General features: G+C 38.2%; 1 protein-coding gene across 1 annotated transcript in view; it reads left to right on the top strand.

The window, feature by feature from the left end:
- The window catches only part of XPO4 (exportin 4), an 81,254-nt gene that overhangs the window by 20,231 nt on the left and 34,952 nt on the right, over positions 1 to 26,071 (top strand). Inside the window, exons 2-6 of the mRNA XM_039565055.1 lie at positions 231 to 336; positions 3,833 to 3,974; positions 4,225 to 4,363; positions 16,203 to 16,319; positions 17,096 to 17,249. Of these exons, the coding sequence (XP_039420989.1) occupies positions 231 to 336; positions 3,833 to 3,974; positions 4,225 to 4,363; positions 16,203 to 16,319; positions 17,096 to 17,249 (658 nt within the window). The remainder of the gene's footprint in view (positions 1 to 230; positions 337 to 3,832; positions 3,975 to 4,224; positions 4,364 to 16,202; positions 16,320 to 17,095; positions 17,250 to 26,071) is intronic.

Genomic DNA, 26,071 nt, shown 5'->3' with positions numbered 1-26,071 from the left:
AACTATACTTAAATTATTCACTCTCTGCCTCATATCTTGATATTCACACCTATGTGCATGCGAGGTAAATACACAGTGGTATATAAGAAGAGGCTGTGCCTGAGAGCAAGCAGTTTTGCCAAGAAATACTTGGTTTTGGTGTTTGACTTGTTAAACATTTATAAGTTCATGACATATAGCTCTTACTATGTTTTTGATCAGTGCTTGAATAACGTTTTTTTTTCTTTCAGGCACCACCTTCCATGGTCAATAATGAACAACGCCAACATGCTGAGCACATATTCTTATCATTTAGAAAATCAAAATCACCATTTGCTGTTTGCAAACATATTTTGGGTAAGTTTCAATAAATGGAGTTAGGTGTGTACATTCTTTTATAACTGGAACTGTGCTGCTCTTTTACAGCTGGGACTATGGACATCAGTTTTGATTTTGATATGGGGTACTTTTTGATGGAGGGTGAAGCCTATTACTGTCATTTTCTGTTTTATTTCTGTCAGTTTCAAAGCTGTAAGGTGTAACTTCATGTAGCTAAGTTCCTAAACTGATTTAATAGATTTCCTCTGCAACATGATTATTGTAATACTGTCTAATCTATGCAGCTTGTGCAGCTGCCAGTAGTGTGGCTGCTTGGCTTTGTGCTCCCCATTAAATCAGCCAATGATCCAATTTTATACACTTCTACCAGATTTTGCATTGGTGCTGAAATTAGTTTATTTCTAGTTGAACAACTTAGTTGCTGTTGACAGCCCAGCCAGAGGAAAAGAGGGAAAAGCTAGAGAAGTTTCTGTTCACCTGGTAGAAGCAAGAGAGTATTGATTTGAAATTTTGTGTGATTGTACGTGTGGAGAAAGGAAAGAGGCAGATACCACCCTTCATCAGAAATTTCTTCGGTTTTAATGGAAATGCTATAAATGTGGTTGTGTAGCAAGTTTTTAAAAATAAATGTTTTTACAGGTGCTATAGAGACTTATTAGAGTTTGGCAGCTAAATCTGAAAATTACAGGCACAGTAGGGATGTAAGATTGCTGCTCAGCGCTGTGGTACTGACCAGATGCGAGTGCTGGGGACGGGTGAGGGGGAGTTTCAGTGAAAGCCGACTCTGAGAGCTGATGGGGGAAACCTCAAAGTTTGCTCAAAAGAACACATGCCAAAACCACAAAAAGTGACTTTTCTTTTAAAGAATTTGCCAGAATGAACAGAGAAATATTAGAATTATGTTTAAAATATTATTTTCATATTTAATTCATTCTGCAGTATTTTTTTAACAGTTATTTCTAAATTTACTGGGTTAGAGACTTACAATTCATGAATATTGTGATGTCAGTATTGCAGACCTACTCGTATGTTATACTGTGATATATAGACCAGGATGTGCTTCCTTTCCTGCAACCAAAATTTCTCTCTACAAATTAGTTTCTTCTGCGTTTAGTATATTATAGTAGTACTCCATTTGGTTTGGAAGACTGCAATCACACTTTTTGCTTGATGGGTCAGCAGAATTGATGCTTCTTGTTTTCACACTGATTTTTAGAGAAAACTAAGTGGGCAAAAACATCCTTAAGTAACTTTGTTTGCAGACCATTTGGAACTAAGTGATACATTCATCATCGATCAGAAATGAATAATGAAATTTCATGAAATCTTAAATGTGGCTGGTTGGAAAGAATATGATGCTGGTTTTAATACCTTTTGGATGTCTAGAAATATTACATCTTAAACTGTTCATATGCTACCACCACTGAGAAGCCAGCATGTTTCCATGTGGGGCAGGTTTTTTGTAGGAATGTAGGCAGTTACAATGCTGAGACCTGGAACTTAGAGACTTTTTCAAAACTTTGTGCTTCCTCAGTAAGGATCTGTACAGTCTGGACAGAAAGAACAGGTAGTTAGGATTTGGGAGTTGAGGAAGAAGAGGCGGGGATTGTGAAATCAGGAACCAGGGAAGGGAAACAAGCTGTTCATGATGAAGAATAAGAGTTGAAGTGTACTGAAGGGATGTGTGCTGGTAAGGGTGTGCTGGAACCAGAGAACTAAGTAGATGGCTTAAAAAGAAATAAAAAAATGGTCAAGACAGGAACTGGAATGGAGGTAGAGAGAGATAACAAGGATGTTGATGTCATTCGTAGAAAGAAGAGTGTGTGAAGGACACAGGGAGAATAATGGAGAAAGTGAGCATATTGGAAAAGGGGAACAGCCACTACTATGTTGTTCTTTAGAAACCTGGAGTTGAACCCAGGAAGCACGAGGCTCTGTGTTCTGCTGCAAGCTTATAGCTGTTCAGTGCACTGGCAAAACTTGTCCTTCCTTTCTTTAGTAAGTTCCTGTGGGGGATCATGGTGCTCTGGCTAATTACAGGCCTGTGCTGGGGGCTGCAGGTCTGTGCTGTCGGAGATCGCAGTTGTGTGGCTGTGGCACTTGGCGCAAAGGGGAAACTGTCCTATTTTAATTACGTCCTCTTTTTTTGGGTGTGTGAGCTTTTTACAGTTAGAAAAGCTGAAGACCCACGGTAACAAGTGCCAGAATTAAAATTCCCATGCAGGAATAATTTAATTTGTTTTTGTATGTGTTAGACATATGCATTAATCTTTTACTTAAGTGGTTACTTAAGTAATTATTAAGTTAAGTAGATTTAAAGGTGGTTTATTTTCATTTAAGCATGTTTACCTGTGTGGGTTTAGATTTGGAGCCTGATTAAATTACTTTAAAATATTTTAGCAAATTATCTGTTATCTTGGATATAGTATTTGCATATAAAGGAAATTTATATTATAAACTTGTGTGTATGCAATTGGGGGAAGAAAAATTTTGTAGTAATTTAAATCCCTTCATCTCATGATTGAGTTTTTTTCAAAACCAGTTTTTCTAGTCCTGGCAGGTCACCCAGTATAGCTCAAACTCTGCTTCTTGTTTGGGAATTTTATTTCATCATTTCATATTTTATGCTTTTGCCACCCTGTGGCTGCACCCTTTCTGAAAGTTCTGTCTGTATTTTCTACACAGCTCAGAATGTTTTGAAACTGGCTTCTGAGATACTACCTGCTATTTCCAAGTTAAAATTTTTAAAAGCAAAGAAGAACAACAAAAACATCTCTGTATCTTTTTATCATCACAGAAATTACATTAATATTCTGGCATTTCTCTTTAAATTGTACTTTGTAGTCACCAAACTGTTACCTTTCTCTGTAACATATTTTTATACTTTCCTTAGTGCATCTGTATACATAGTAATCCCATATTCAGATAATAATGGCAAATGATTCCTATACTGTGGTCAGAAATTATATTTTGATTAACTCAAAATACTGGAAACTTGAACATGAAGTAGAACACTTTAAGTACACCACAGTGTAAAATTTTTCTTGGATAATTAAACACAAATGTTACCTTTTAGTGTAAGTGGATTTGCTTCTTTTTATTACCCATAAAATACATGTACTTTTATGCACTGTTGTTTTCAAAGGCAAGCACAGAAATTTTCAGCTTTGACATGCCTGTAGGGTTAATCACTTTTACCAATTAATGTATTGGAACTAAAGCTGTCATCTTGTTTATTTTATTCCCCCTGTTGTTAGCATTCTTATTCCTGTTCTTTGAACCAGCCTTCTAGTGCAGACAACTTTTCTCCTAGGTCATTGACTTGAATAATGTTGGACAATTTGATAATTGTATTATTGACTATTTCACCCCCTTCTGAGCTGTAAATTCTTTATCTGTTTTCATAGCACCAATATTCTATTTAATAATAAATGATAGTAAATTCCAAAAATTTTTTTTGTCAAGCTGAATACACGTCTTCTAATACTCAAGTTGCCTTTGTTTTTTCCCACAGAAACTAGCAAAGTGGACTATGTCCTTTTTCAAGCTGCTACTGCGATAATGGAAGCAGTTGTAAGAGAATGGATTCTCTTGGAAAAAGCGAGCATTGAGTCACTGCGAACATTCCTTCTAACCTATGTCTTACAAAGGCCTAAGTAAGTATAGAAAACATACCTCAGAACATGCAGAATTCTGCATAAAGGCTGGGTTATCATTTTTGTTTCCCTGGGTAGCAGTGCAAAATCATTTTAAGAATAATTTGTTTTTTAGTCTTAGCAGTTAACTTCTGTCACCTTTCCCTTACGAATTCACGCAAAATATTTGAAAAAGAAATGTGTTTAAAATTTTATTGAGCATCGATGTCCAGAATTATTTGCAAATATATTTGTGCAATGTTGTTTACAGCCTTCAAAAGTATGTTCGGGAGCAGATTTTATTAGCAGTAGCGGTGATAGTGAAACGGGGATCATTAGACAAATCAATCGACTGCAAAAGCATTTTTCATGAAGTCAGCCAGCTAATCAGCAGCGGTAACCCCACTGTGGTAAGTACTCAGGTTTTTTTCTTCAAAAGTTAAGCAGTCTGTATCAGCAGCTTAGGTTTTGTACTTAGTGGCTATAAAATATTTTATACCTCTCTTATCCAATTAGTAATTAAGTTGATAGCTATTAAATCATTTACCAAGTTGGAGACATTTTAATGTGTTGGGACTGGGGGTAGTATGTGTACTTCTTTGGTATACAATGAGACCATATTTTTAGGGAATGGTTTTCTGAATAGCTGCTTTAAGTGACATAGTTGTGGGTTGGTGGTTTGTTTTGGGGGTTTTTTGTTTTGGGGTTTTTTTGGTATGGGTTTTTTTAATTTGTTTTCTTTTTTTCTCTGGTTTTCTTTAATCAAATCGTAAGATTTAAAACAGATTTTCCATTAGCTGGAAGGTTCTTTGCACACTCTGTTCCCCTTCCATCTGTGCGGTGCTGCTCTCTGCTGCAGCTCAGCTGTTGAAATAGTGAGCAGGAGGCATAGGCCTCTGCTGTTCTCTGGGAGACGAGTAGGTGGAGAGAAAGGGGTGTGCGGAAGTAAAACATGGAATGGAAATACAAAACTTATTCTTGATTTAATGTCATACTACTAGGGGTAAGTGTTACCTTCCATACTGAGCTCAAAGTGGAAACAAGGTGTCCAATATCTATCTATGCATTTAGTGAAATTCCGTTTGCTATGCCAGGGGATAAGTTTAGAATAGGTCATAATAGAGGCATGTAACTAGAGCTTAAAGAGTGGTGATTTTGTCTCCTACCAAATGAAAATCAAAGAGTATATAGATTCCATGCTGAAACTTTAACTGAAGCTTTTCTCAGACAAAAACCTTGAGAGAACTGGCTCCTAACACTGCTGAGCGTTTAGAGCAGCAGTTGTGCTACACAGATGTGAGTGGCAAATGTTTAACTCTGAAAATTCAATCAAAGTGTACTAGAAGTAATCCAGCTCATGTCATGGTCCTAAAAATAGTGTGTCACCTCTGAGCAACAAGTAATATCCCTCCAGGGTATGGAAATTTCATTTACTCTTGTAAACCTTAATTTCACAGTTATTTACCTTAAGGTAACTGTTTTAGCCTTTTGATTCTGAATAATGCAGATAGAAATGGGTATTTGTTAAGAAGAACTGAGCTAATGTTTTTTTCCAGGAAGCATAGTCTGGTTATTAAAGCAGTGTTACAGCTGAGGTTTTCAAGTTTTATGCATGACACTCTGTATGCTCATGTAGTTTGTAGGATCTTTGTGTAAAGATACAAAAGTGGCGCAAATAGAAGTGTGGGCTGTGAACTGAGTCATGCACGGTCCAGCTTGTGCAGCTGTACTCTGGGCATGCACTGTCCAAAGACGCATTGCACTGACCACAGCATACAGCAAGCTAAGACTGCCTGCTCCAAGCATATCATCCTGGGCATGCTGTGGAGCAGAGCACTTTGCAGAGGAGCTCTGGCTGGGGGAAGGGGTGCTCTTCTCCAAGTTCAGCTCACTGCCAAGTTGAGCTCAGTTTTTCATTTCCCTTTATTTAATTTCCCTCTCTTCACAAGCATGAATTTTTCCATAGTTTTTCCAAAATATTTGTGCTCAGGTTTTAAGAATGGTATTGAAAATGTCTAGGGTATTTAATGATGTTTTCTATTCTGGTGTGCTAATAGCACTTAATACCAAAAAAAAAAAAAAAAGACACGTGATGCTGCTGAAACGTCTTTTCTGTACGGCACGGTATATGGTTGTTAGTCTTTGGCAAACTGGTTATAAGCACTTGCTCCCATGTATATATGAGGGTTTATATTGTAAACCAGTTCTCATTCATGAAAATGTTCTTGTAATCTTCTGAGACTTAGCTGCAAGGGAGACTCTGGTACTGGCACCCAGGACAGGCATGTACAAAAATAAGCTGTAATAAAATGGCGTTTTAGCACAGTACCTGCCAAAACTGCGTTCTGAAGGGGGTCAGGGCATGCCTCTTGTATAAATATATAACAACTCTGAAAGGTTGTATGAAATAATTCATACAATGAATTATTTATTATTTTAGTTATCTTTTCAAATATGGCTGGGTGGTTTTGTTTCTTTACTAGTGTCCCTGTAGCATTCAGCCGTGCCTGTGGGGCCATGTGGGACCCCAGTGGTGCAGTTGCCTTGCTGCCGTGGGGATTCTCAGCTAAGTGCTTCAGGGTATGGTGTGAAGCCCACATCCTGAAGGGACTGGTACTGCTTTCAAGATCCAAGATGTGCTGTCAGGACAGTGCCATGCACTGTCACAAGTGTTTCTGGAGATTCGTTTATATTAGTTACTTATAGGCGTCTGTTCAAATCAGGGAAGAGGCTAGGATGTAGGTTTTGAAAAAGATTGGCAGATACTTTCCAGTCCTCTGTGCTTCCCTGTGGAAGGAATCATTCCACTTTTTTGACATGTCTTTTCTGTGGCGTGAGACGCATTCTTGCCTCCTTGTACACTCAAGTTGCAGAAGTCTGTCATACCTTTGTGACTCCTAATTTTTTTTCCAGTCTCTTTTGTCACTTTCTGTATCCTTCTCAGCCTTCTGCTCACCCATTTGTGTTGTCCTGCCTGAGGTTCACTACACATGGAGTCAGCAGCAGGTCACTTCATATTTAAAAATGTTTAAAGCTCTCAAACAAGAACTATCGGCAGCTCTTAGCTGCTGCTAATTGGTTAGAGCATGGTGCTAATAATGCCAAGGTTGTGGGTTCGATCTCCATATGGGCCATTCACTTAAGAGTTGGACTCAATCCTCGTGGGTCCCCTCCAACTCAGAGTATTCTGAGGTAATGGCTTTCTACGGCAGTTTTTAAATGAGAGAAAGTCCATTTTGAAAAAGCAAAGCATTCTCTTGTCTGCTTCTTGCTTACTTTTTTGTCCCTGTTGGCTGTGAAGCTTCTTGACCCATCTTTACCTCACAAGAATAATGTAGGTACTTAATCTTTTCCATTCCCTGCAACACTCCACCCAGTTTCTCTCAGACATCTCTACTAACTTTGTGATCATTAGACAGTCCTGCAACATGAAATCTTTGGGACTTTTCAGTAATATCTTGTCAGGGTCAAGTCTTGATAGTTGGGGTAATAAGGAGGGCAGTGAATGTAGATGGTAGTCTCTGTTGTGTGTGTCCATTTGCAGGATTTGATGTGCTTAATACCTCAACTTCTCAAGTACTGATTAAAAAGATCTTTAGAGATGGATTTATTTTGAGGCTAGTTATGTAGCAGCAAACTGTCATGTGAGCAAGACTGATGGATGAACTGTTGAGAATGAAAAAATAAGGAGGTTGGAAGGAAGATAAGGAGAGGAATTGTGATGAGAGTAATAAAATGGCTTTAGTATTGAGTAATCTTTTAATAGTGGAACACAGTGTACATGTTAAGGAAATAACAGGACACTAAGGAGAGTTAATACTTCAGGGATGGGAAGGATGCATGGTTAGAGCCAGCTTTAGAACCTGGAGTGTTGGCTTCTGCTGCTGGTTCTCTGCCATTTGGTGCTTTATGAATCTCACAGAAGAAACTTTGAGAATGGAAAGTAAACTTTTAGTCTGGCTGCCTATTTATTTGTAACTGAGTTTAGGTAGTAATCCTCTAGGAGGACAAGGATTAGCTTTGGAGTTCTTAGTTTTGTTTTTCCTGCCTCCTCCCATATTATCGATACAAGCCATCCCTCTGCTCAGGAAGGAGAATCTGTAATCTCCCTCCAATAGCAATTTCAGGATCTCTTTTCAAAATCTTCATCTCTGGGGGACAGAGATTCTGGCAGCAGACACAGTATCATGAGCCAATCTTAAAATTCTAAATACATGTTTTCTATCACTGATTTCAAGATTTTGGAGAATTGCATGGGCCAAGCTCTTCTCAAGTATACATGTTTTCAATTTCTTGGCTTTTTCTTCTTGTGTTAAAATATTCTGCTTTTGCACAGCTGAAGGATTTCATTTGTCCTTCATCCCTGCCAGAAGGACAGGAATCCTGGCAGCTAAGTGACTGACTCCCAGGAGGATCTGGTCTGCATGTGAACACAATCAGATAGATTTTGTTTAAAACCAGACTGAGATATGGATCACACCTCAATTTCTTCCAGCATATGTATAGGCAGATGCAGAGGGGTCCAGCTGCTAGACTTGACATGGGACTGGGGAGCAACAGAAGCTATGTTTTTTAAGACCTACAGTGCATACTGTAGGCATGTAGAATGTATTTAATATAAAGCTCCATATCTGAAGCCTACATATTTTTTTGTATATGGAAGATGACTTGTCAAGACTCACTGGAAAAGCTCTGGAATCCTAACCGTTCCTTCTCTTGTAAAATTTGTAAAACTGTTTTTCTGTTTCCCAGTGTTCCTAGTTGGGCTAGAGAGAAGATCCAGCTGCTTCAGATTACCTAAAGCTTTTGAGGGATGTGCTGTGAATGGATTTCATGTGAGCGGTGGGAAATACTAATAAGCAAAACTCTAGGCATTCATCTTTATTGAGGTTAATCTATCCATTATAATAGCTGCCTGGATAGCTAATTATATTTATTTAGTATTTACAGTTCTTGTTTTTATTATTTAAAGGGAGTTTTACTTCTGGAAATCTGTCTAGCTGTTACTGTTTCATGTGGTAGGGTAGGAGTTGGAGAGGCTCTCCTGACTTTCATGTTTTGACAAAAACATATATATTATCCCACTCCCAAGCTGTGTCTTCTGGTGTAATAAAATTATTACCTTGTTCTACGAACCTCATTGCCCTTCAAACATGTTGAATATAAAAAACAGAGGGTGAACCAGGATATTTAAGCTGATAAGTGCTCTATAAAGGCCTAAGTTAGTGTGTTAAAGATTGGTTTGGGAATTTTAGGAATCCAAAAACTAGTCCACATGTGAGGTTAAAATTCAGTAATAGAAATGTAAGAGAACTTTAAAATACAAGTGGTTTTAGTAGTTGAATTAATGAGGGTGCTTTTACAGTTTTCAGATTTTTCTGTTGAAAGGGAACCGGTTTTACCAGAGATGCAGTACAGCAAGTCTTCAGCTTAGTTGCTTAATAACTACTAGAAATTGATAACTGCCCAGTATTATTTACACTAAAGCCACAGTTTCAAAGACAGGGCTGGGAAGTGAGGAGATGTGTTCCAAGTGGTGAGATGTGCATCACCTGTTCTAGGTATAGCATACCAAACCCTTTCTTTCTTCTGTTTTGCCGTCTCATGAGATTTGCACCTGTGGAGTCCCTCACCTGTGACCTCAGAGACTCACTGGGAAAGAAGAAATTAAACCTTTCCATGTGTTACACCATGTATTTTTTTTATTACAGTGGTGACACACAAATAAACAGGCTTGAGGGGAAAAGCCTCTTTAAGACATTTGTTGTCCTTAGCTGCTTGGTGTTTCGTCATTCTTCCTCTCAAAGGTACCGCCCTTCAGAATAAATGTGTTCAGTAATATACTGGATCTTTGTTAGTCTGCTTGGAAACAGCCCCTTCTCCCTCACAGCTTCTCATTTTTTTCTTTGGGTGATCTGCTGTGGAGCACAGCCGTGTAATGCAGCTCATTTGACATAGCTGGCAGTATGGCAGGCAGAGGCAGGCAAGAAAGACCAGGAGTGAGTACTGGGAAAAGTGGGGGAAGGGAGGACACCTGCCCACCAAAGAGCACTTGTCAGGATGGTGTATATTTAAAGCTTGGGTGCTGCTGATGGCGAACTGCATAGCTAGCCTTACTATTCATTATTTTGAGTTTAATTGAAAGTCCTGTATTTGTTCATGCAGCTATGATAGGAGTGAAGATCCAACTGATGCCATTCAGACAAGAACCTAGAGAAGGATATGTTACCTTTATAAATGGTTTTCAGGCCTTCAACTTCTTTTATGAGATTACTTCTTTTTTTTTCTCCTCCTGATTTCTGCTTCACAACTTTGCCTGTCTCCAGAGAAACAAAGAAAAGCCTGTTTTGCACCCTATGCTCCAGCTAACTCTGCCTGGACCTCTTCCATTATTAGTAGAGGCTGCTACTTCCCTTCTCTCTTTGTCCAAAGCCTGCATGCTTCACATGCCACAAGATTATCTTCCTCTGGCCCATGGTGATTCACAGGCAAATTGATTTTCTCTTTCTCAGCTCAACCCTGGGTGTTTCCCTTGGTTTGCTTGGTTCCCTTCAAGGAAGGGAAGCAAGGTCTTGCCTATTGTGCCACTGTAGCTCTGATGTGTTAACCTGGTGCTGCTCATCTGTCTTTGCACAGTGGCAGAAAGGGGAATAGAGGAAAGGAGTGCACTGCCCAGCCAGTCCCTTACTGCTGACAGCACAGAACTGCAGCTGTGGGTCCTATTGCTATCATCCTGTCTCTGCTCTACAGCTTTTTTCCACCAGTTGGCTCATTTGGGAAGGAACAAACAGATAAAAATCAGGGGGTTCTTCCTGGTGCTTGCTTACATTTCTTCAGATATGTTCTGGTTTTCTTTGGTTGGGAACCATGACTTCAGCTCCTGGGTCCCCCACCCACCTTGCAATAGTCCCACGCTGAAAAGTTGGAGTGGCCCCAGTTACTCTGCATACATAAAGATATTTCTTTTGGCCCTCTGGCCATCCTGTTAACCTTTCAGTTTGGAGTTACAGCTTACATTCTGGAGATTTAGATACTCTGAAAACGTTAGCAAATACAGCTGTGCTTATTCAAGGAAGTTAGAAGTGTATTACTGCCTTTATAAAGAAAGCCTTGCTTTAAACAACTTACTTGGAAAAATTGCTTTTGATACATTCTCATTACAGAATTCTATCACCTAGGAGCAATACAGAAAATTCTGCTTCTGATACATTTACTCTTTGATTCTTCCTGCTCTTGTGCAAGTTAAATTTAGGTAGTTTAGGGATATTATTAAATCTTCACATGTCTTACTTTTGGTTTCAGTAACAGAGTTTACATTATACATGTGGAGACAAAAAGTCCTCTAAATGCATAGTCAAGCTGGCAGTGATCTAATGTAACAGGGTAGATGTTATGATTTGCTCTATTCAGGTAAGACCTTAATTCTTTTAGATATGCTTACTGCTTTTTCTGTAGGTGTAAATGATACTTGCAAAAGGCACTGCATGATAGTTTTGTAGGTTTTGTTGTAAAATGAATTCTTTAATCAAACCTCTCACAACCTAACTGTATCTCTGCTCTGAATTCAAAACAAGGAAACAATTCTGGTATTGGAGTTCATTCAGCTTTGTCTGTTGGCTTTATTGCTGCAGAGCTGGTGTACCACATGTCCATTTTTTCCTAGGCTGTATTTGAACTCTTCTTCCTTTCAGATGCTTTGTAATCCAACTACCCTCAAATGAAGCACTTCATTTATTCCATGGGCAGCCCAGGCACGAGTGTGAAATCCCTTCAAACATTATGACTTTAGCTTCTTTTGTAGGGGACATTCCATTTGGAGGAATAAGTTGTATTTACCTTTTGCGTGTGAGTTTTATGAATGATATATAAATGTTGTTTACTGTTAAAATGGTGCATGGTCTTTCTGTAGTGTCTGTGTTTTATTAAAGTCATTTGAAAAGAAAACCACTAAAACAGTGTTACTACTGGGTGTCTGATTGCCAAGTTAATCTCTTATCACAAGTCCCATTGATCTTCTGTTTGAGCAGCTGAGTGTCTATTTTTTGTATAGCGATCTTTCATGAAGTTTACTCCTGGTAATAAAGCTAACTGGGGTGAGTGCCAAGCTATTCTCAGAGGCAATCCTCTCTCTCAACAAGAGAAGGATTTTATTTTGTTAGATGGGCTTATTGTTTGGGCATGTACTTGTGGCAGAACTAGTGAAATTGCTAGCGAATGAGTCAAACTAGGTTCAGAGGTGTACTCTTACTGGTATGAAGTTAATGGCATTGCTGCACAATAGACACTCAGATCTGGCTTTTAATATGATGCCCAGAGTCACGTGCATTTTCTACTTATTACAGTGTGGTATTATTAACTTGCATTGTTAATCTCTTCTGTGGTGTGGCAAAAACCTTAAAAAAAAACGTTTAAAAAAGAACCAAAAAACCCCCACCACAAAACAAATGAACAAACAAACGAACCAACCAAACCCACACCAAAAACAACAACAAAAAACAAAACACAAAAAATCCCCAAACCCTCCACCCTAGAATTTTTTATGTGTTAGGTGCATTGAATTTTCCTACATTTATGAGGAAGAAATTTTAGTTCACCGAGCACACCAGTATTGGTTTCACTGAAATTGTTGCTTTTAAAATTTTTGAAATCTTTCTTCTGATAGTATTTGTGTTGAGGTACTTAGTGTCTTCACACCAAATGTAGCTGTATATTAAAAAACGTGATTCAAAATATTAGTAGTTAACCTTCAGTAAAGTTACTTTATGAAAATAAAATTTTATTTTTAGTAAAATTTACTTGAGCTTTATTCCGGAGTTTCTGAAGTACTACTGCATATTCAGGAAAGTTAACTAGATGGCAGGGCAAATATTCTTTTAAGCTAATAATTTGTTAGTACTCATGAAAATGGCCATCTTACTGCTATGCACAAGTCTATATAAATTCCTGTAGCCTTATGGCAATTTTGGGAAGCAGTGGTGGTTTTGCAAAGCTCTGTGCAAATACTTGACCTTGCAAGGACAGGTTAGAGTCTTGATCTGTTCCTCTGCTCTTGTCTGAGAGCTGAACTCATGGAGGCTGGCACCTGCCTTCTAGGAAACCAGTCTCAAGCCATCTCACCTCATCCTGTTGTTGCAGTAAATTTTAAATTACTGGCCAGTATCTTCTCTTTGGTCTTCTCCTCCCCTGATGACCTGGAATATATGGGAGTGCTTACAATTCCTTATGGATGCAAGGGGTAAGCGCAAGTGCAGATGGCGACAGAAGTGTACGGATGTGCAAATATTGCACATGAGGCCCTTGGCATGGTGAGGGAATGGGGCAGGCACCCCAGGTATTGAAATACCAAGTTAAGGAAGTTGATGGGATGCTGGGAATTCAGTAGGAGGGAGTAAACCAGAGGGATGCAGTGTGCCCTGGCATTTGCTGTGAGCTAGTGTGCTGGACGGAATAAGGTGTATAAATCTAGTAACATCATTTTTCTCTTGTCATGCTCAAAGCAGATGCTGATGTCCCAAAACTATCTGAACTAGTTCTCACTGTAATCAGGGGTATAGGTCACTGCTCAAGCTGCTTTATTGGACTCTTAGCAGATTTAGTCAGCCTACCTGTACCCATTGCTCTTTACACTTTAAAAAAGATGTCTTTACTATCAGTCATAAAATTTAACCTTCCTTTTAATTTTTCCTTGAAATCAGGAGAAAAGCACACAGAAAATCTGTAACACATTTTTACCATGCAGTAACACATTACTCTCCAAAGAGAAAGGATAAATTACTATATACCTATAAACAAATTGGAGAAAAAGGAAGGAGCTATTGCAGCTAATATTAAGTATTTGTAATCACAGTGGAAACAAACTTTTTTCCTATTGTTCTTGCCTATTTGAACTTGGTGATTTATTTTCCAACAATTGGCAATGAACTGCAAATGATGGGTAGTCTGCATTGCTGCCCTGCTTGTTCTGTGGTGGTCTGGATGGTGTCTTGGTGGCAAGATCTTAATATGATAAAGCAGAAGCAGTTTAGTTTTAGCCTGGTTGGTTGTACTGTTGGAGCCACTGATAGCACTTGGTAATCAGGGTATGTTACAGAGCATCAAAGTGTACAGATTTGTAATTGCAGCTAGTGATGTCCTTACATTGTGGTTGCTTTGAGCTGAAAAATGTGAGTGAGTCACTAATTTAAGCATCAAATAAAAACTTGTGTTTTAAACTGTTTAGAAAGTCACGTGAGAAAACTCTGCCTTATTTCTTTAAAACATGTAGTCTTATCTGAAGCATTGTCCTGAAGTCAAACCTGAGGGGTTTTTTTAGTTGGTTTTTTTTTGTCTTCTTTTTTAAAAATCCAGGTTAATTCTTTTCATATGGAACTTTTAGTGTTGGATTTAAAACTCAATACTAGCCTATACTGATTTTTTTGGTATTAGATCAAATCTGTATTTCTTCTAACTAAAAAAATACCTTGCACAGAAATAAATAAAATTTTGGAACTAAATTAAATAAAAAATAAATAAAATTTGGAAATAAAATACTGAGATGTTTGAGCTAATATAGAAATACTTCTAGTATAGAAGTGACAAAGTTGCACTTTTACTGGAGTAGTTTAAATTGTGATGCTGGTTTTCACTGTCTAAGTGCTTCTTTAGTCATATATGTTGTTTGACAGAGCTGATTGTAAATGAGAAATAGTGCACTTGAAACAAATAATTTCTTTAAAATGGGAAAGCTTTTACTTAGCAACTGATCAGCAATATGCTGGTCTGCTGTACTTACACAGCTTTACTGCATAGTGGAAGAGAAAACCTGTGTATTATCACAAAGCCACTATGTTTGATCTGTCTGGAACTTATTTAGTGAATAAGAATGTTAATTTAGTGTACACTGACTAAGATAACTAGTTGTCTGGGGGGGTCAAGGTACTGACTTCAGAGGCATTTCTGAACAAAGATGTTGCAGTTGGTGGGTGGATGGCACTGGTCTCAGCTGTTGTATGAGCTTGCATAAATAGTATCATCTCCACTTTAATCTTTCGGGTGTTCAGAGGTAGTGTGCATATTTCTGTTTAACCCCTGGACACTTGCTGGCATGCATGACCCTTTAACAATTCCTATCCCTCTGTCCATGCCTGGCACCTTGGCTCCAAAAAGTCTGGGAGGATAGCCAGTAATTTTGGAGTTTTTTGTAAAGAACATCTCTTTAACAAAAAGTCTTTTCATTTCAGCAGTATACACTTTCTATTCTGCTTGTTACAGTAGTGTACAGCACAAGTCTGAAGTACTACTTGCATCTCCACTGTGCAATACTTACTCCTCTTTGTGTGCAGGGATCAGTTAAAAGATATTAAAACTGGTGATGATGGTTTCTGGACTTTGGCATCAGGAAAAAAAGCTTTTTTTTATATTTCAAGAAACAACAAAGTTGGCTTTTAAGTTGTATTTTAGATAAGCGTTTCATTTACCTTATCTTCAATTTTGAGAATGAAAAAGATACTTAAACCTTCAGTCTTCATGAATCTGTGTCTCTAAAATTAACATATGCCTTTTTCTCACCAATTTTTATATCTCTTCAGAGACATAATTTTAATAGAGTAGTTTTAAGGGTTATTTCTGAGGCTTGTGGATGTGGTGCTTTGGAGGGAGATATCCAAGACCTTTCAAGCATTCGAGCTTTCTGTGGATTCCTCTTCTAATTTTTTTGATGGGGAGAGAGGGAAAAGATGTAGTGGAGAGTGTTATTGCAGGTGTTGTTTTTGACAAACTTGTATCACTTTTGTTGCTATAAAGTTAATCATGATCAAATACCAACATGGTAAGTGTAGCAAATGCAAAGAAGGGCCAAAAAAACCTCCAGAGCGACCTGAACTGTTAGATAAATAGAAATAAGTGGAAAATGAATCTTACCTGAAACTAATAACTGTAAAGGCCTGTGCACAGGGAGAGAAGGTAAATGGAAAGGCTGGGAAATGGTTTGCAGTAAGTTGGTTTCTATTTGTAGTGATGATCACACAGGTACCAGCTTCTATATTGCTCAAATACTCGAATTTCTTTTTTAAGGATGGAGCCCTGATGATTCCAGAAATGGTTCATCCAGTAATCTATTTTCCTGAAAGTTTGCCTTGTTCTAGTTTGTGTTAGATGGAACTGAAGTAATAGTTGTATTAAAATGCTAATAGAAAAATGAAGGACACTGTAGGTGCTATTGCATTATTGGACACCTTTTAGTTATATTATTCCCCCTTATTTTTTTTATAGCAAACTTTGGCCTGTTCCATTCTAACGGCGTTGTTGAGCGAGTTCTCAAGTTCAAGTAAAACCAGCAACATTGGACTAAGCATGGAGTTCCATGGTAACTGTAAACGTATATTTCAGGTAAACTAGTTCTGTATTGATATATGCTACCTCTCTTTCTAGAATTTAAACATTGAGAAGCTGAAATACTTTGTTGTTGCAGGTGCAGTCAGGTACACTGTTTGCCTAAAATCATTTAAAAGGCCAGATACTGAAAATAATGCAGATACTGGCTACTTCAGGAAAATTGATAATGTATTTTTTAAAAACTTATATCAAAAAGGTGCAACCCCTTTGTGCTCATTTTATGAATGTAGAGCTACAGATCTTTATGCTGTTGGACTCTTTAATTCCTTGGCTACCAATTGCAAACAAAACGAATACTCTGTGGAACAATGATAGTCTTAAATATAGCTTTGGTTTAAAGCCAAGGAGAGCTATGTATGTATTTAAAAATATTATTGCAGATGGTGTAGTCTGGTTGTCTCAGATGTATTGTTTGGCCAGTCAGAAATGTTTTTGTGAAGGCATTGCTTTAAACTGACTGTTGTGGAACAAATTACCAACTTTTTTTCATGCCAAAGACCAACTCTTTTCTCCACCACTTATTAAAAACATATTGGTTTTTTATCTTTTAACGACTAGTATTTATGGGAGGATTTTTTCATAGTCTTTGCAAACGTAGTCAATTAATTTTGACAAAAGGGGGGTTCTCACAATTTCAGAGTATTTTCTGTATTTTAATGAAAAATAGGGTGAAGCTGGAAATTTTTTTTCTCTTTGGAAAAGTATTTCTTGTTGATCAACGTTTCTAAATGTCTGAGATACTGAATGTATTGTGTTCGTCCTGACTGTAGGAGGACGATCTGCGGCAGATCTTCATGCTCACAGTAGAGGTACTTCAGGAATTCAGCAGACGTGAAAACCTCAATGCTCAGATGTCTTCAGTGTTTCAGCGTTATCTTGCACTAGCCAATCAGGTCTTAAGCTGGAACTTCCTTCCTCCAAATTATATCCTTTTCATGTCAGGCCCTTTTTTTCCCTTGACTTGCGTCACTTCTTGGGTGATGAGTAAAGTCTTTGTAAGGAGAGTAAACCATAAAACGTATAAACTTTTAAGTTTAGTCCTTGATTTATGTTTCCTTCCATTAGTGCTTTTTGTCTCCACCATGCTTACTAAGAGATGCTTACATATGGAAGCTGCTGTTCTTCATTAAAGTTTAAAAGTATTTTACATAAAAGAGAAAACAGAGCACCCCCGTTTTACAGGTTGATGGTCTGTCTGGTTGGTGCAGGGAACAGGAAACATGTAATTTGCTACTTCAGTGTAGAACCATATGAGGAAGAGTCTAAGCCCTGATAAATTTTTATGCAGAGGCCTGATCTGTCCTACTTCTCTCCCTCAGAGAAGAGGTAGGGACAGACAAAATGCCCCATCATGTAGGAATATGCATGTTCAACCAACTCCCCTCAAAACAACATGGTATATACTAGAACACAGAATAGAGTCTCTTCAGTCTGAAAAAAGTATTTGGTAGCAGAGAAAAGAAATGTCAACTTCATTTTACACAGGTGCCATTGCTTCTGTTTTGATATTTTTGAGATATATGCTGATCATTAGTCCAGAGAAAGGTGGAGTGGAAAGTAGAGAAGGAAATGGGAATCAGAAAGAGAAAGGGTCTTAGTGAAGGAGAGAAGAAAAAAAGATATAAAAATGTTCAGGCTAGACAAATATTGTAGAAATACTCAATAATACTCTGTATTTAATAGAGGTTTTAGACAGCATGTCTGGTAAATCATTATAGTATCTGTTTTAATAGCCAGACTGCCTTTAAGAAGCTCAGCAAACTTCCCAAGAGCCAAATTTTTAAACTGGTTTATAAACTTTTTTCCTAAAACTTTTGAAATTGCTACCAAGTTATACATACTGCAGGAATCTTGATGTTGCTCTCAAATCCACTGTGAAGGATTTTTTTTTTGCTTTCCTGGTGTGACAGTCAGAAGGTGATATCTGTGTATTTTTGTTTTCTTTTAGTCTGTTCATTATGCAGCAGGCAGCAAAAGTAAATTTATTTGAAACTGGATATTCCTTGGTTCACATCTGTAAAGCAGAATGCCAGTTATATTGGCTTTAAGAAAGGTTCTGTGAATTAAAAGTCAATATCCCACTTCTATCGTCCCTGAAGTGGTTTGGCAGGGGTTCAGAGAGGAATTTAGCCCATGTGCCTATAAGATGGAGACTGTAGTCAAATTACTGCACTTTGGAAGTGGATTTGGGATTTGAAATAGAAAGAAAACGCTCTTGTATTGTGCAGTGGTGGTTCCATCTGAATTTTAGTCTGCCTCTGCACAAACTTCTGATGTAGTCTTAAATACAAAATCAAAGAATGTTAAGGGCTTGGAAGGGACCTTAAAGATCATCCATTTCCAACCCCCCTGCCATGGGCAGGGACACCTTCACCAGGCTGCTCAGAGCCCCATCCAACCTGGCCTTGAACACTTCCAGGGTTGGGGCATCCACAGCTTAACTGGGCAACCTGTTCCCATGCCTCACTATCCTCACAATAAGGAACTTCTTCCTACTATCTAACCTGAATTTCCTCTCAGTTTGTGCCCATTACTCCTTGTCCTGTCATGCAGTTCCTGACAAAGAATCCCTCTCCAGCTTCCCTGTAGGCCCCCTTCAGACGCTGGAAGGTTGCTGTGAGGTCTCCACACAACCTTCTCTTCTGCGGGCTCAACAGCCCCAACTTTCTCAACCTGTCTTCATAGGGGAGGTGCTTCAGTCCTCTTACCAGCTGCATGGCCTCCTCTGGACTTACTCCAACAGTTCTGTGTCCTTCTTATGTTGGGGACACCAGAACTGTAGTCAGTACTCCAGGTGGGGTCTCACAAGAGCCAAGCACAGGGAGAAATCACCTCCTTCAACCTTTTGGTTCAGCCCAGGAGGCAGTTGTCCTTCTGGGCTGTAAGTGCACATTGTTGGCTCATGTTGAGTCTTTCATCAACCATCACCCTTGAGTGCTTCTCTGCAGTGCTGCTCTTAATCACTTCTAACCTGTAGGTGTGTCTGGGATCTTAGAATAGTTTGAAAGTGAAGGCTGTAATTCTTCATGAGCTCTTTGTCCTAGTCTTTGCACTGGTGGAGCCATATGGATAGATTGATAGATACATGCAACCTATGGAGTCTTGGAATTCCAGCTTTCCTTTATATGTCTATATAATATGAAGTGATTTAGGTGCTAGTAAATAAATGTTACTAGAAATAGCAAAGCAAGCCATACTACTGCTTAAGGTTAATCGTTTTCTGCTATTTGGCCTTTAGATACTACAGCTCTTAAGCAGGTTCTGGCCATTTCTGGAAGCTGGACGGACCTAAGTGCTCTTGATGGATCCATTTCAAATATTTTTGTAATTTCTGATCCACCTGATACTGTCTTTTTGTTTTCTACCATTGGATGTTTCATTTTGCTGTAAGAATTGCAGCACCAGCTTGCGTCTTCTTTCTTTATGTATCAACCTGTTTTCAGAGAAGTTGGACCATCTTCAGTCATCCTTGAGAAAAGCTGGCCTTAGCTGCCAAATATTCAGTAACTATTGGGGTTTACAGTGCCATGTTGATTGTATTGTGGCATAAATCTTTTCCTTAAGATGACCTGTTTAACTGTTGATTGTCAGCTCATGGGCAGTGAAACTTAGCTTGGCTGTAGTTTCTAAATAGATAGCACATTATGTAAGAATGTAAGAATTGCTGTGTTGATTGATTGGTTAAAGTCCTTTTGGTGTCCTCTTTCTAAATCTTGACAGTACATATGCTGAAGCAATGGGCATAAATTTAATACTTGAAGCATGGAGTAAAATGATCCATTGTATTCTCAGATACAACTTTTTCCCTTCAGTTGGTATTTCCCCTGGCAAGATAGTATTGATTCTCAGTATTTCCTGCAGCATCACAGTAATCTGCAGCATATTTATGTAATCTTTAGCAAGATTCTTGTATCTCCAAAAAGGAGAAGTAACATAAAAGTGCATTAACCGTATGGTGACTATTGCGAAGTGGCACATTGTGACTACTGCAAAGTGGCACCTTCAAATCCCCAAGCTGTTAGAATTGGATCAAAACATACCACTTCTCAAGAGTTCTGTGCTGTTATAGGAAAACTTGATAAGTGTTGCGTTGTTAAATGCAGTCTTGGACAGTGTTGCCACCAATTGCAAGAAAAGTTGCAGTAAGTCTGCATTGTCTATTGCTACCATGAAAGATGCATTCTGGAATACCCACCTCATTGGAGCAACAAAAGAAGAAGCTCTGTCACCTACCTAATTTCAAATTGGAGCTCAGTATTTTTAAATTATCTTGGGATGTAGTGCCTGCAGTAGGACGGACATGGCACAGTGACCTAGGAAACCTCCCTTCAGTAATGTGCAGTTTCTCCCATTTCATTTTCCAACAATCATCTATTGTTATTTTTATCTGCCACCTTGAGATATTAGTTTACCCGGTGTTTGTGGATGCTTCAGAGATAGTATCTTGTGGCATGTTGGCTTCTGTACAGTTTCTTTTTTCAGTGCTGTTACAGTATTGTTAAATGTTATTTACTCTGATGGAACTAGTTTTAACTGCATCTTTTCTTAAATGAATGTTTTGACTAATTAAGGAAGTACAGTTGATCAATACTAAAAAGTACGGCCCTCTCTTTTACAAAAGGTCCTTCAAGCATCTGACTTTTAGTACATTGTGAGTACCCAAAGTGTCCAGTTAAGAAGCTGAATGTTGTTGGGCTTTAATGCACATTGGCATGGACATACACATCCTGTGAAGTGAGGATAGAATTATAATTTTTATCATTTTACTTCCAGAGATATTTCTGTCGTCGTCTTGACTTTGGGATTTTTCTGTTCCTGGTAGCCATATTCTAGTGGACTTTGACTGAATGTCCTCAAACATAAAAGTTCTTTAACAGAACATTAGAATTGTGTCCAGCTGTCTCCCATCTACAGAAAGATGTCTATTATCTGTCATTAGAAGCTGTCATAGAAGTACTTATCCCTTATTCTTCAATGTATGGATTACAGTATATGAATAAAGAGATACTTGAGCCTTAGTTCTTTAGTGCCTGTACTTGCTTGGAGGCAAGCTGGCAAATTTTCAAGTGAATGTAGAATAGGGGATTTAAAATGCAGGTTATGTGGTTTGCACCTAGTGGTTTGCACTCTACTAATACACATCATTGCTGTTCCATTGGAATTGATGGTGCCACGGCAGTTGTATGAACTGACTGAAGTTTTTGTCTGATCTGAACATTTTTGTGTTCCTTGGCCACGCAGTTAAAGGAAGAAAGCTCATCATATCTCTGTTTCAAAAGGTCTTTTAAACCTCAGGCCAGAATGAGACACCTGTCTGGAAGGTTCTGTGAACCATGTAGTTCTGCAGACTTTTAAGATTTGAACTCAGTCCAACCCAGATTGGTAGCATCTGTTGTGCATAATGGGAGTGCGTGAAAACCACACAGAGCATTCAAGGTTGGTTTTGAGGAATGATTCAAGTTGGCATTGCTGCTGAAAAAGCATCCTGCCTTATCATCTCCCATGAGCATGATGCTGAGCAGGGAACCACCTGGCTGAAAATGTGGGGTTTTTTAGCAGGTTGTGGCCCCTGGTTTGATTTGTTGCACAACTACAGACATTATTCTACCTGTACAAAGGAGTGACAACACAGATTTCTTCAGCAACATGGGCGCTTTCCATAGGCCTTTGTGTTTGTTAGCAGCCTGGAATTATCCTGAATTTACTGCAGCAGTCTGTTTTTATCTGAGAAATGAAGCATTGGGCCACTATCCTGTCTATTGTTTGGGATACAGAGCAAAAGTCAATATAACTGTACACTGTACATTTCATTCAATGTAAATGAAATAGCTGTATTTAAGAGAGCTGCATTTTACTCTTATCAGACTTTTATCACCTATCACTTTTAGGTGAAAACTGACCTGACTTTGAAATCCCTGATGTTTAGAAATTATTTCTAGGGCACTATGTGTTTTCTCGTCAATCCTTTCTAGCAACTTTTTAAGATGACTTTGGGCAAACCCAAGAAGATTGGCAGATCTCCTGAATTCTGTCATAATTGCACTAAACATATTTGTTTCGATGTTGAACTTTTTAACAATTAGTCTTTCATCATTTTGGTTTTCCTGAATGAATTCTGTAATCAGTTTGCAATGTAGGAACATCTTAAAAGCATGAATATCAGAAGAGGAAAAGAGACCAGGAATGACCTTTTTTATGAAAGGGAGCGGATATTGTGCTCTCTTGCCCCAGTGGTTTTACTTTTCCAGTTTTGCAGCGATGGTCACAACACCCTGGATGGCAGCTGGTGTGTGGTGGAAAGGTGTGACTCCTAAGCCACATCTGTGTGGCAGCCACTTGTGCACAGGTGCTTTAAGTGCAAGTTAGGCTGGAAGTGATCAGCTTGCATACCATAAGCTGCATAACCATAGCAGCAGAATGTACCAAGAGCTGCAGAATCCATATGGGTGGTCATGAGCCTTGGAACTGGCATGGCTCTGGAATCGGCAGGGTTTAAAATTAGCTTGGGTGTTCCTACACTTCCTACTCCTGTTCCTGCAATCTGAGTCCAGTGTCTCCATCACAAAGTATTGTTTCATTCTCGTGACTGTTAAGACTACTTGTGTTTAATAACATTTAAGCATATGCTCCTTGCCCTGGTTGCTGGATGTATTTGCTGAGAGTATGAGGTATGGAAAGGTCTGTGAAGGATTTCTCTATAGGGGGCAGCAATCCTCTGCAGCAGTTTTAGGCGGTTGCTCCTTAGACTCATCCCATGTGCTTGGCTCACTAGCTAGGAAGCCAGAGGAGGTCTTAAAAATCCAGATAAAATCAGTATTTAACATATCACTGGAGGGCAGGTAACTTTCTAAGGCAGTTTTTTATTTTTAAAATGCAAGTCTGTGACTGGCACAAAGTTGTCCAGAAATATTTCAAACAACAGAAGTAAAGTGATTAGAATAACTTTTAAGAAAGATATTCAGACCTTAACACTTCAGGATTTTTTCTTCCATTTCTGAGATTTTTTTTTTTTTTTTTTTAACTTCTGTGCACAAACTTATGGATGGGGTTCTAGTAGAAGAAATCTCAGCTTTGATTTTTGAGTTCCAAACTTACTTCTTTGTGGAAATGAAATATTTTGATATTCATCTTCACCTATCAGTCCCTTCCTGGGACAGAGGCTATGAGTGAGAGGAAAACTACGCATTTGTTGGTCTTTTATTTTTGTTGCTTTAGATGCTCCTCCAAGAAACACATAAAACCTCAAACTTTTTTTTCTAAGTCAGTTTTAAAATAAAAAATTTATAATGTATAAAATACTACTCTTATTTCTCCAGCTCATGAAACAAAACCAAGCATAGAGCTAATGTCTACATGCATAAATAGAGTCTTCTTTAACATTATGGTCTTCTCCTCTTCCTGTCTAGGCACTAATAGCCAGCATATGAGCCTTATCATACATGAAGGCATCTAATTATATTCTTATGCTTTTTAATAGAGTTTGGTTCACATCACTGAATAATCTGATTCATGCAGAAGATTCCAGTGTCTGAAGGAATCAGTGTCCTAAGTCTTGCCAAATGGGTGAAACATTGACATGCTTCTGGTAGCTGTTTGTTAGCCTGGATTTCCATATCATTCAAAGTGAATTGTATTAAGAGTTAGCCATTGCTCAGTAGACCTGGGAGTGTTAGAAACATTTGTATTATTACCAGAAGTGGTTTACAATTGTTTTTCATTTTAGAAACAAAAAAACCCGCAAACTGTCCAGGATGTCATAGTAGATTAATCTATGCTTATCATAAATCTATGTTGTAAGTCTAAATCATAAGCTTGAGTGCTTAGAAAAAAAGTGTTATGCTTGTTCTGTACTTTTTTTTCCTTTGTAAGTTTTGAGAAGTAAGTTAATTTTGGGTGATGAAGAGTGCATTTGTCCTGTGTACACCCATGTACAAGGTAATTTAGTGCAATTTTTTTCAGGTTTGGTATAGCTAGACTGCTGTTACTAAGACCAAACCATAGCACAACATAAGCTGGGGTACTTCATGGCAGTAAGCATGTCCAAAGCCAGTTTCTGCTAATGTTTGCGTACATTTAGCACACGATGGAAAACGGGTGCAGATCTCCATGATAGGTGGAGTCAAAATTTGTAGTGTTCAGTGAACAGATATTTTACCCACAAATTGCCTGTTGTCAGATGTGTCATTGGACCATTAGCATAGAAACAGGACTAAAAATAACAGGATAGGGCTGCTGAATAGTGAGTCTTGTTAAAATAGTGACAGCAAACTAGCGCTTCTTTCATTCCATGTGAAAAGCATTTTGTAGCTGGTCCCCTCATAGACTCAACCTAGCGAAGAGTAAATTCATTTTCAGAGACCGATAATGTGTTTATGATTGGCTTGGACATATTGTGGGAAGACAATAGCTTATTGGAGAGTCACAGCAAAGGACGTTCTTGTAAGTAAACAATTTTAAAATACCATTTTGACTAAAACATTCTAAATGGAAAGGAAAAAAGGCATAGCTTAATTTGCCAGATAAAATTAGTTTTTATTTAGAATATTACTCCTGATAAAGGATGCTTGCGTGTGATAATTTCATGCACTTTTTTTTTTTTAAGTGGGTAGAACCAAAGCATATTTGATCAATTAAATTGCATCAGTATTTCAGATGGAAGTAAAGTAGAAAATTCTGTGACTTTTAGTTTTTCGCCATCTGAAATAATGCAGATCTGGTATAGCTCAACATACATTGATAATTTTGAAAATTGTGAAACTGGCTTTATTTTGCACTAATGTGAAAACCCCTGATTGTTCTTACGCAGCGTAAGGTGCTGACAACAGTCCTGGGCACATACCACCAGTGAAGGTCCACTTGGTACTGTACTGTGGAAGAAGTCCCTTTTTTGGAATATGGTTTTGCACAGTGTCGTTAGGAATTTTGTTTTGTGGCAAAACTCAGAAGACAAGTATAAATAAACTGAAACCGTGCATCCTGCTTTGTGACACAATTTTTCATACTAAACTACGTGCTTGTTTTAAATATTGTTCCCTTAAACAAAACCCATCAACAGTTATGGGGTCTACTGTTTTGAACAATACCATTGTAAAATTTATGTGCTTCTAGACATAGAATTAGTTTCTTACACACTTTTTTTATCACACTGGGTTACTTACAGTACAAAAGGTAATGCCGTTCATTACCAGTAAGTAAATTATGTGCAGCTGAACATGCTGTTACTTACTCTGATGGTTGGGTTAGAAAGGGATCAAAGAGGATAATCTGGGTTTAAGAAAGACAAATAAAACATTAGTAAAACTGCTTTAACTTAGCAACTATTACTTGAAATGGGTGGTGTCACAAAGGGAAGTACTTCCAAAAATTTTTGATAAAAACTGTTGTGTGATCAGACTGACAAAGAATTGAACCTGTTTGTTTAAATGTTTTTGCTCATGTCTCTGTTTTTTCTGTACTAGAACATTTGCAGAATTTTGTAAATTAAGTTATGCGTGGTGGGAGCTGAAATGAGTGTAGCAAAATTGTCTTTACAGCCTGCACATTTTTCATAGGCGTCTCTCACAAACATGTTTAATATGACAATGCCTTGTGCTGACTTGTGCTTTTGTTCTTCTCAGTGTAATTAGAAAATGTAGATTAATGCAGGGCTAACATATCTGCATTCTGTGACACATATCTGGCTATTTAGAAAAATAAGATATAGATTTCAATGAGCTATCTTTAGCTATGGTAAGGACTTTTTAAAA

Source organism: Corvus cornix, chromosome 1 (assembly GCF_000738735.6).
Source record: "Corvus cornix cornix isolate S_Up_H32 chromosome 1, ASM73873v5, whole genome shotgun sequence".
In the NCBI taxonomy this organism is placed as follows: Eukaryota; Metazoa; Chordata; class Aves; order Passeriformes; family Corvidae; genus Corvus; species Corvus cornix.
Note: the sequence above shows the minus strand (reverse complement) of the source record. Positions and strands in the feature narration are given on the sequence as shown.